The sequence below is a fragment of the Rhipicephalus microplus genome, chromosome 9 (genome assembly GCF_043290135.1).
Source record: "Rhipicephalus microplus isolate Deutch F79 chromosome 9, USDA_Rmic, whole genome shotgun sequence".
Lineage (NCBI taxonomy): Eukaryota > Metazoa > Arthropoda > Arachnida > Ixodida > Ixodidae > Rhipicephalus > Rhipicephalus microplus.
Genome location: NC_134708.1, coordinates 79399097 through 79411258, shown reverse-complemented (window position 1 = coordinate 79411258; position 12162 = coordinate 79399097). Strand labels below are relative to the sequence as shown.

At 44.4% G+C, this 12162-nt stretch overlaps 1 protein-coding gene across 2 annotated transcripts in view; it reads right to left on the bottom strand.

Moving 5' to 3' along the window:
- LOC142771930 (protein NEDD1-like) overlaps window positions 1–12162 on the bottom strand; it is a 108825-nt gene that overhangs the window by 78119 nt on the left and 18544 nt on the right. For both annotated transcript variants that reach the window (XM_075873929.1, XM_075873928.1), the window contains 2 exons: window positions 6463–6557; window positions 3601–3714 (listed from right to left, as the gene is read on the bottom strand). In XM_075873929.1, coding sequence (XP_075730044.1) covers window positions 3601–3714; window positions 6463–6557 — 209 coding nt within the window. The remainder of the gene's footprint in view (window positions 1–3600; window positions 3715–6462; window positions 6558–12162) is intronic.

Here is a 12162-nt window from a genome sequence, read left to right as displayed (position 1 = left end):
TCACACCTTGCGGTTATCGAAACGCCGGCTTCAAATCGCTACACCGAGTTCACCACACACCAGCGTGATGATCCATATTGCAATCACATTATCCAACGCCTAAATGGCATATCACCTACTCCTAATGCTAGATTGCGCCGACAACTATGGCAATTTAAGCTCGATAACAATGTGCTCCATCGTTACGTTTACACTACTGATGGACACCGCTGGGTTCCAGTACTTCCGCGTTCTCTACGTCATCAAGTCCTCGAAGCCTTTCACGACGACCCATGTGTAGGCCACTTGGGATTTCACAAAACAAAAAGCCGCATCAGAAACCGTTTCTTCTCGCCGGGCATCTCTACCTTTGTGGCCAAGTACGTTGCATCTTGCCATCTGTGTCAACGGCGGAAGCGACCAACTTCGTCTCCTGCTGGCCTTCTGCAACCTATCCCATGTCCCGAGACTCCTTTTGTCATCGTTGACATAGACCTACTCGGACCTCTCCCCATCACGCCAGCAGGTAATCGTTGGATTGTGACTGCTGTCGACCACCTGACAAGGTACGCAGAGACTGCTGCACTACGCACAAGTTCTGCTTCAGACGTCGCAGACTTCTTTCTCAACGCCATTGTATTGCGTCACGGTGCACTTCGCATTCTCCTGAATGATCCCGGCAAGACGTTCCTGTCCACCATAATCGAAACCCTGCTCACAACCTGTGGTACAGTACATAAGACGACGTCAGCCTACCACCCCCAAACTAATGGGCTGACTGAGAGATTTCATCGGACACTAACAGACATGCTGTCGATGTACATCGCACCAAACCACGACAACTGGGATACCATTTTGCCTTTTGTGACGTTGGGCCATAACACCGCTGTTCAAAAAACTACTGGCTACTCACCTTTCTACCTCGTGCACCGACATTCACCATTGACGTCTCTTTCCTAAATGTGCCAACCGACGCCTCGGCAACCGTATCAGAGCAGTTCATCACCAGGCTCGAAGAATGTCGGCATCGGGCTCGCCTTAATACAGAAGCCAATCAGCAAGACCGCAAGCAACGCTACGACAGCTCTCATCGCGACGTCTCCTTCAGTCCAGGGGATGAAGTGTTGCTTTGGACGCCCATTCGTACTCCAGGATTGTGTGATTGTGTGACAAGTTTCAGTCACGCTTCATTGGGCCCTATACAATCAATGGACAGACGTCCCCAGTGAACTATCGTCACTTCCACCGACCTTTCTTCGGATCGTCGCTGTCGTGGTTCGGAGATTGTCCACGTATCATGTCTGAAGCCATTCGTTCGACGTTCCGTTTATTAGATTGTCCACGTATCATGTCTGAAGCCATTCGTTCGACGTTCCGTCTAAGACGCGTCCGGGCTGGCCGCTTACGCGTGGGGGGAAAATAAGTGTGAGCATTATTCATAAGCATCATCTTACCATATGTACATACTCATCATCATCAGTCTGACCTGTGTTGTGGGGCAGAGGCTCGGCAAGTAAAAGAGGTGCCTTGCAGCCAAAACGTTGCTTTACAATATATGTAAGGCACGTTTAAAAGTAACGAAAACCAGTACGACACAGTCTAGTGGAACAGCCCTTCATCTAAATTATAGAGTTGTTCATCGTGCCACACATGATCTAATGCTTTCATGCGTAATATAATTAGTGCTCGAAGTTAGAGTACGTGCATTATCATGCATCCCCACTATATTTTGTGCTGCTTACAAGACAAAAGGTGTTGTACAGCGAAAATCGGCACTGCTTCGGTGGCAACTAGTAAAACATGTAGCCGATGTGCCGCAAACAGCAACATGCAAACCGTTCTCCCGCTTACGTACCACTGTTTGCAGCTAGTGTTGTGCTGCCACAGATTGAAAAATTTTATTACAAACGTTTCACGGTGCGAGGATTCGAGAAAAACGACAACGACGAAGGTGCGGACAAGGCACGTGCGATTACGAGGCAACTGTGCGCCAATCAGCTGATGACTAGCGGTGGCTCATAGAAGTGGCGTGCCACGATTGGGCCACGTGTGATCATTACGTGGCAGTAGGCTTTGTGGCTGGGGACGAGCTGGAGCCGCGGCAGACGGGAGACAGCGGGCCGAAGCGTCGGACGCAGGCGATCCAGGTTCCGGCCAGGGAACGCGGCCGTCCACGCTACTGCCGTCCAACCACCAGCTGGGGCGGCATCGCCGGCACGAGTACTGCATCTCGGGGCGCGGCCTAGCCTGCTGTTCTCTTCCTTGCCGAGGGCATCGCAGATCTCGGCAAGGCGTCTCCACGGTCAGCCGTTCGGCACAGCGATGAACGTGGCCTGGCTAATGGTCACGATTGCGCCGAGCATCGCGTTTCGACGCAAGCTGTTCGCTGGATGGGCTGGCCATTTCCCCGCATGGAGCATCGCGTCTCCGATGCGGGCTGGCTGCTCCGTAGCCGCACCCATGCCATCAAGCGCCGGTGTCACAAGAGCGTCGCACATCGGCAAGGGACGAGCGAGACGTTCTGCCGGGCGAGACGCGGGCGTGTGTACGGAGAACCACGGAGCCGGGCGAGGTTCAGGGTGGCCGAGGATCCAGGTGCCAGGAGAGTTGCTGGCCGATTCGAGGATCGCCGAGCGGTGCCGAGCCGTACCGAGCGACGCGCCAGACTCGGACGTGGGCCACGAAGGCAGACGAAGCGGTGCGCCGCTCGAGAGTACGAGTTCCTGGCAGCGTTCCTGAGCCGGACGTGGGACCCGTACGCGTCGGCGGCCAGGTCGAGCTCTGGTGGTCTGTTCGAGGTCGAGACCGTCGGCCTGTACAAGGTCCAAGGACGGGGCCTGTCGAACGGCTCCTGCCTGGGTGTGGTCCTCGTGAGTCGTGGCCTGATCCTGGACCTCGGGAGTTGCGACCCAGGCTGCTGGGTTGGTCACGACGTTCGACTCAACGGCGCTGCACACGGTAGCGTATCCGTGCGCCGTCAGCCGTTCCACCCATGCCATCAAATAAAGTGTTCATGTTAATCCTTTCTCGTCCGCTATTAACAAACATAGTGACGAACGTCTTTAATCATTACACACGGCATTTCCCGTGTTACCATTCTATGATTAGACAGTGTCAGACAGGTAAGGTTTCTGTTGGCTAATGAAACAGGCACCATAAATGTTTGCTTAGATTCCTTTGAATGGTTTCCTTTGATCCATCATCATTTCTGATGATGTGGTATGCTATGCTGAGACTGCAGTAAGAATTGAGCTTGCAGAAATTAGTTATAAATTCAGTAAATACAATCATAAAAGATCAGAATAGTTTATCCCTTCTCGAGTGCAAGGCGCACCAGTTTCTACCCTCACCCATTATCATCGTCGCTGCCCACAACTTTTTGACAGCACAAGACAGCGCATTAATTGTCGAGATGAAGTGATTTTAAACAAGCATTATCAGTGGTGCATTTATCGATTCTTTTTTACCTGGAAACCAGTCTGTACTAAATTTTTAAAAATTTTATTGAGGTTCTCTGACACTGTTATACACAACCATAGATTTTCCACTGCGTGGACATTTGGCTCACACATTCACAAATGCATAGTATACGAACAAACGTTTCTCAGTTCTACTACGTACCTTGTACGAGTAGAAGGTCTTTCCGTTCTTCAGAAGTTGCACACCACCTCCCTCTAGGCCGACAGCCAGGCTGCCGCTGTCATTGTGGCTGAACGCACAGCAGTGGCAAGGACCCTGCAGGAAGAGACACACCCGACATGCGATAATAATTAGGGATGAGTGAATATTTAAAATTTTTAATATTTTGCCAACACTGTTCGATATTCAATTTGACTCGCAGCGGAATACCACTATTTGTTCATTCGATGAGCAGTGGCCCCTTGAGATTTTCAATAATCTTTACCCCAACACATTTTCGTATTGCGGCACAGCTGCCTTTCAGGTTCTGCTACTGTCTCAAATGTATTGACTCAAACGATTTCAACGTGGAGATGGTAAATGTGGCCTAGGTAGAGGCTGAATACTGTTTTCAATGAAATGAAAACTACGAGACAAGTGCCGACTGTCAAATGGATGTTTATTAACTCAGAACTTTATATAACGAACACAGATATAATGAATTATTGGTTATAACGAAGTCACTGAAGAATAGTCATGTCATAAATTCAGTGTTATTGATAAACATATATAAAAATTTTTGGATATATAGTTATTTTTATTACAGATGTAAATTATGGGGCTGCTGCAAGAGCCAAGGAGAAGGAGAGGTTGAGGAATTAGGATCTTTGACCTTTGCGTGTAAAGTGTCGTCGGCAGCACTTTATTTGCACCAAATCATGCAGATACATATAATTCAGCCTCTGCATTGCCTCATTCTTGATAAGACAACTATGAAACGCCACCCCATCAACGCTTCATTAACCTAGCCAAAAAAAAAAAAACTTTCGTATTGCTATCTCATAAGAATATGCTTAGGAATCATCAACTTCTTTTTATGACAATATAGCAGTGAAGTATTAAAAAAAAACTCTAGAAATATTCCAAAAAATGTTCTATTTGATTCGCACTAAAACTTCAATATATAAATTTGCTTCGCACTCATAATTTTGGTATTTGCACAGCTCTAATGATAATATCTGGGGTTTAACGTCCCAAGACCCCGATATTGATGCAAGTAATCATAGAAACCTCTAGAAATTTCGACCAACTGAAGTTTTTAACATGCACCAACATCGCGCAGTAAATGGGCCTCTACCGTTTCACTTGAACAAATAATAAACTGAAACTGAAGCTTGCATCAAAATGCGAGCGCCACGGCCATGATCAAATACATGAAGTTCCCGAGTCTGTAGTCTACCATCGTAGTCACTACACTACTGCGGTGGACTGCCACACAACTTAGCTATAAGAAAAGCACGATAGAAGTTAGATTTCAATTAGGTATCTCCTGTAGGATTTCGGGCCGCTGCTAGCGCAGAACCCCTCAAGGCAGACACCGAGGCAGACTAGCAGCCATCTTTACTCCGCTCATGCGCAGCTGGAACTGCCCGGCTGCTGAATGCATGCCGCGAGCGCGCCCACAATCATCGTTCCCGTTTTCCACGAGCCCTCTTAGCTGCCGAGTACTCCCATACTATTTAGCCCGAAATCATTAATTTTGCGTTTTTCGATAAATAGGATCAGATCACGGGCTGTAAATTTAATGTAGTGTTGTTTTCGGTGCTATTCTTTGAGCAAAAAACACTTTCGAGGTGGCTTGCAGAAATCGTTCCATTGAAGGACTTGCCAAAAGGAACTGCCTTCAGCAAAGTGATCATGTGTAACAGCAAACTTTAAACTGGAGTTAAATGAGAACATTTATTATTTAGGAAGTTTGATTAAATCAAAATTCAATGTGGTAAGCTTTCTTGGCCACAAGTAAATGCAACTAGCCCAACAAGTTGCAACATCAATGTGAACAAAGAACCTCAAATGGTTAACCATCTGTTAATTTAGAGTGAATAGAACAGCTTTGAGTGGTAAGGCATTGTTCAACCATACTGCCAAACCCACTCCTTTTTATTTTCATGTTACCACCCCCACTACAATGTAGCTGCTGCCTTGCGCAAAGCGCACCGGAATGACCAGGAACTATCCGCATAATCTTAGAACCTTTCAATGAGCTCACGTGCTCAATGTAAACATCAGAATTATTACCAGAACTTACGCAGCCGCTGGCAATAACGCTGGAAACTTCGACGATTGCCAGTGTTTTGACAACTGTCGCTCTGTTCGCCACTACCAGTGCGCATTGCTCGCTTGCAATTTTTTCCTGGTCACAAGTTTGACCAAAAAAAGAGATCAATATTTCCAAGTTCTACTGGAGCCTTCGGCGTCGTCACGAACATGTGAGCATATCCAGACATACTCCTTCACGAGCACTACGACTCAAGCTCATGCCGCACAAGTTTCAAATGAGTGTGTGACGAAGATCAGATTGACGCGAATACAAACGTGGGTGAACGTTCATAAACATGAGGATAAATGAAAGAGTGAGCAGATGTATTTTTATGCAAGTCAGTGTTAGTCTGATGGAAGTGAGCCCGAATGCAAGTGTCAGTAGGCATGCACAAGCGAGATCCTGTATGAATGCGAGTAATGTTGACATACTGACTTCTTGACAACTGACTTCTTAACCTTTTGAGTGCTTTATGCTTTGGGTAGTTCTGTAGAATGTGTTCCAGAATGTTTTAGAAAACAAACGAAATTCAATTTTTGGTGGAAACATGTACATTTCATTTGGTTAAAGTCAAGTGGTACCTTGATGAATATTTTACTACTGTTTTTTTTCTTTAAATCTTGAGACAAAACAAAAATGGCTGTTGTTTAGCTTAAAGGGCCAGTAAAAAGGCCCTAACTACATTTTTTTTTCTTTTTACACCCACCAAGCAAGCTCAGAATTTGCGGCAACCACATCTGCACCGCTACTTGAAGAATACTCACCTCGACCTTCACCTGCGAGTGGCTGTGCTCAGTTTTTGTGAAATCTGTGATTTTGACAAAGTCGCAGCGCCTAGAGATCGAGGCCAACCGTTGTCCTGCAAAAATAAAAAAAATATGAGCACTTAGTTTCCCAACAGTAAATAAATTAAAAATAAACAATGGCACTACAAAATTATTCACAGGTGAGTAGAAGCACACAGGTTCTTTTCCTTAGTGTTGAGATTTTCAGCAACAATGTGGCCAGCGGATGAAAAACAAAGCTCCGCTTGGAAGCATCTTGATTCTAACAAAGAAATGTAACTAAAGTATAGCAATGAACAAACTAAAGAGCTCCTGCCCACAGCAAGCCGCCCTTTCTTGTATTTTTGCCATATTTGTAGAGAAGAACAATTTTCTTCTGCTTTTGTTTCCTTGGCTTTCCTATGCATAGATGCTGGTTGACATACTTTATTAGTAGTACTAAGTGATTAAAGGGCCCCTCACCAGGTTTGACAATTTTGAGCTGACAAGCGCAATGCATATACTGGGCGTTCACGATGACGTCTGCCAAAATTTGCAACGCTATGCGCAGCGAAAATGGGTCAAACTTCAAGCTGAACGCCGCTTGGCCTTCTTGCGTGCTCACACCCACAGAATGAGAGGATAACGCAGATGATGGAATCGTCCTATCTAGACGGTACTGCTGTGATGTCATTCCTTTTCGTAGAAGACTGTGCTCTGACGTCTCCAACTGTAGCATGTGACACGGCAAAAATTATTCGACACAACTTGTGTAAATTCTGTAATTTGTAGCTTAAGTAGATGAATAAAACTTGACAGAAGTAATTAGACACAAAAAGGAAACATGTGCACCTTCTTTCATTTTTTACCCAACATTGCAACAATATATGGGGCTAATGTGCCTCCGTTTCGCATGAGTTCGTGTCCCTGCGGCTAACACATCGAGCAGATGCCAGCCCTGGAAACAAAAGTAATGTTCTGGTGCGTTCGAGCTCTCAGTATACTGATTTATTCTACCGCATGAAGTAAACGTTAATGCAGCACTGGCTCATAATACCACCCCTCTCGTGCCAATGAAATGACACAGTCTTGATGCTCATTAATAGGTTGCAAGCCTGATGATGATCGGCAAGGTAGTAGAGGATAAAATAATGCTTGTCTGTAAAAAAACGATGCAAGCGTGCTTAGGGTTGCTCAAGCTCAACTGATTATTTGATTTGTGGTGTTTAACGTCCCAAAACCACCATTTGATTATGAGAGACGCCGTAGTGGAGGGCTCCGGAAATTTTGACCACCTGGGGTTCTTTAACGTGCACCCAAATCTGAGCACACAGGCCTACAGTATTTCCGCCTCCATCAAAAATGCAGTCGCCACAGCCGGGATTCGATCCCACAATCTGCGGGTCAGCAGCCGAGTACCTTAGCCACTAGACCACCGTGGCGGGGCGGTTGCTCAAGCTCGTCATACGCATGTGCTCTGACGTACATATGATGTGGACCTCTCGCTCTGATGCCAGGGAGGGCACAAAAGAAATTTGGCTTGCAATGGCCACATGGGACGAGCAGCAAGGGTTTCGAGCTTCCTCCTCATATCATGGTTTCGTTCCACATCAAAATACCAGTTTTCTGAGCTCGAATGAACCGACTGCCAAAATTCTTGTGGCATTATGCTTTTCACTGGACACACAACAACTACTGCCACCGTCTAGCTAAAATTTCTTACGCCGCCTGGTGAGGGGACCTTTAACAAGACGAAAGAAAGGTTTACCCTAAAAGCAGCCAGCTATCCAGATCATGTATTGGTCTCTGAAGCAGAAGAGAACTTCAAAAAAATCTGAGCCCAATCAAGAGAACCTGACTCTCAAGATTGCAATACTCCAAACTACTGAAACACAGCAGTTCCCTATATTTATAAACTGTTGCACAATATTAAAAAAGTGGCACTATAGTAAAATGTTAGGGAGGTATTTTCAGTGCCTCATAAGCTTGGAAGCCTCTTCATGAAAAGAAACCCCTCTAGGAAAGAAAAAAAGCACAGTGTGGAATCAAGCACAAGCCCGTGTTCACAAAATGCAAGGCATTCGTCATCTATCGCATCCCGATATCGTTTGGAAAATACGGTACTACTCTGGATAGACCAGCAGGTGTGGAAATGTGCTGCTAAGGGAGCACGACAACGGGACATAAAGCTGCCATCTGACGGTCTCCTCACCACTCAGTCGTGTGGCTGTATGCGAAATCGTTCAGAAGACTATCAATATGGATCATCGTAAGGATGAAATCACCTGCCTTGTCGCAGAAACTGAGCATATAGATACTCTTGGTGATAACTGCGTCAGCAAGCCATCGCTATCATTGTACAATGAGCGATTATATTGCTGCAAGAACGCTGACCATATGTTAGCGCGCAGTTTTCGTTTGTCACGATGCCGTTCTTTAAGTGACCCTTTGTGCACGTATTAGCCCCATGTGATTATTGTTCACTTTTGCATTTGTGGTGGGTAAAAGGAGGTTGGGTGTTGAAAAATAAGGATTGTTGCGAGTAGTGCTATGAGTTGTCATCTTTGCATCTGTAATTGATAATTGATATTTGGAGTTTAACGTACCAAAACCACCATATGATTATGAGAGACGCCGTAGTGGAGGGCTCAGGAAATGTCAACCGCCTGGGGTTCTTTAACGTGCACCCGAATATGAGAACACGAGCCCATAGCATTTTCGCCTCCGTCGAAAATGCAGCCGCCGCGGCCGGGATTCGATCTCGCGACCTGCGGGTCAGTAGCCGAGTACTTTAGCCATTAGACCACTACGGCGGGACGTCCTTGAGTCTTCTTTGTTCCTCGGCTTTCGTGTCGAGTTCGCGCTACAAAAAAGTCCCCTAATGATCTACCTACGAGCCAACTTTGCTACTCTACTTTAATTAATTTTAAGGAAATATGTAATTCCAAAAAAAAAGGTTGCATTAATCTGTAGCCCAAGTGAATATTATTTCTGCTCTATATATATAGGCTTTCATGCTCATCTCAAATATGTAATTAGTTTTATAGCAAGTTGCATAGTTTTTGTTTTATTCCATGACAATGTGTGAAATATAGTTCGTTGTAGTCAGACATACCACGAAACTTATCGTTCTGAGCCATTAAAGAGGCACTAAAGAGCAAAATGCTTGTTTGCATATTAATAAAGTACAATTTCACAACCTCAAAAACGTCACTCTTACCAGGACACGACACTTGGCAAGCAAAAAAACGCGCAAAAAGAAACTACGGGTGGAGACACCACCTTGAGCTTCCCGCACCAGATACTGTGACGTCGTTAATTTTTGAAGGCGTCCACTAGGTCCTACGTAGCTTCTAATCAATGAAATTGAAGTACATTCTGATCTGTATGTGCCATAGACTCAGCATACGAAGCCTCAGAAAATTTCATCCAGTCAATGTCGCGTGGAAAATCCAGTCAATGTCGCGCAGTCAACATATTGTGGAAATTCTTAGACCACGCGCGGAGATTACAGCGCGAAATTTAAAATTAAACTTCAACCTTGATTTTATCTGCTAATAATGAACTTATGACAGGGAAACTTATAACATTAGAGTTCTCAGAGTCCACTTCAAACTAAGACAACTCGTCGTTTCTCTGTAGTGTCCCTTTAATGGCTCGTACTGCTCAACATTAGCTGTAATATGCAAAAAACTTATCAGGAAAGTGCATATAAAGCATTTTCATGGACAATGAAAACTGTAATGTGAGAATTTTTAGAATCCTCAATCCATATTAATTGCTTAAGGTTCATAATATATATACATATAAAAGTGCTATCAAGTTTTAAGAGAGATACTTGTACCTTTCACATGTTGAAGAATATGTGGGCCAAATTTAATCCCTACTGAGCAGTAAGAACTACCAAAAACATGATGTCGAAATTCAAGAAGTTGCCCAAGAATGGACCTTGAGAAAAACACAGTTTAAAAGTAAAAGTACAGATGTGTAAGATGATCTCTCCATCATAAGAGCTTGGCAATCATGGTTATATTGAGCATGTGGCTTTAGTGAACTCAAGCAAAATGCCAAGGCACGCAGCTAGGCGACAATTATCAGAAGACCTTTATTTAGTTTTCAATAGCCACCATGTGCTCTTCAAAAACAATTTTAATTTACTTGAAGTTTAATTGCAATGTTACATTTCTTTGTCATAGAAGTACAGGAACTAAAAGAACAACTAAAAAATAGAATGCAATTTTGCATGAAACTTGTGTTATTCTACTCGCATCTCTCATTAACTGAATGAATGATTCATCATGTAATGGCCCCAATAGATTCAGCCAATAACTATTTATTCAAAGCTAAAAATTTAAAATGTAAAAATATATCTGGTCTCTCAACATTCATCCCAATTTAGTGATGTTAACATACACTGTGATGTTTTAATCACCCTTTTACCAGTAAATGCATCTCTGCTTTAGTTCTGCCAACATGACTAATTGCATAGGTATTAAGGGCCTAACTTATGACACAATAATGAGAGATGCCATAGCGTGGGTCTTCGGAAATCACCACCTGGTGTTGTCTAGCATGCATCCAAACGATGTCACACGGGCCTCCAGAATTTCCGCGTTACCAAAATACAGGTCGCCACGGGTTGACTTGAACTTGTGACTTTTATGTCAGCAGCTGAGCACCATCCATTGTATCATTTCTTCATCTGTCAATCAAGACTTGTGGTCTCAAAAGAAAATTGTAGCGATAGAACTCTCATATGAGGACAGCATACTTGGCAACTCGCAGGAAGAAAACCCAATGAATCCTTTGAATTTTGTATCCCTGCCATGATTATGGCAGGGATACATCTTGGGTCATGGCACTGTTGTTGATCCCCTCTGACATAGCAGAAACGTCACAAATATGCTCTTGGCCGCATACTTGTGTAGTCCGTAATTTTTTCTGGTTGACTGTACACTGAATTCTCAAGGGTGCATACCACAATGTCATACGAAGAAGCTAGAGTTCACACTTATGAGCGCCTACAGCCAAGTGCAATTTCTTTTCACAGGGTCAGGCCATTAGAGAACAGCATTTCAAGACCTCAAACAAAATAGTGAGGCCAGTAATCAGCAGTGCTCCCATCAGTCTATGAACCAGCCCCAATACCTATAGGGCAGCTTTTCTGTGATTCGAAAATTCATGTGAACACACAAGTAAAACGTCCTCTTAAGCATTGCATGCAGTCTACGTAGGCACATGTCTGTCTTTTGCAGACATCGCAGCTACATTCCAGAAACGGCTCACAACTGTGCCTTTCAAGAGTAAAAAAAAATTACCTTCTGCGGTACTATGCGACAAATATATGAAGGCCAGCACTGGTGGCAACGAAAAGACCCAGAGAGGAACGAGGACGTGCTTATCTTTTTGACCTATGATACGTAGTGCTGCAACATTTGGCATTATTGATCATTAGAGGCTGGGTTTATGGGCACTAAAAACCGGGTTTTAGGCACCAAAACTAGGTGGGGAAAACACTGTCTTGATTCCCAAAATCATAAATATAGGCACAATAAACTTTGACAAAATTCAAGTTTTCGAAGAGATACACGTGGAATCTGTGTCTCCGACAAGAAAGCAAACAGAAATTATTTACTTTAAATAGTGCAAAGGCATCGATGGTTTAGCATAGCCATGCACTCTTTTTCCCCACTGTGTTTG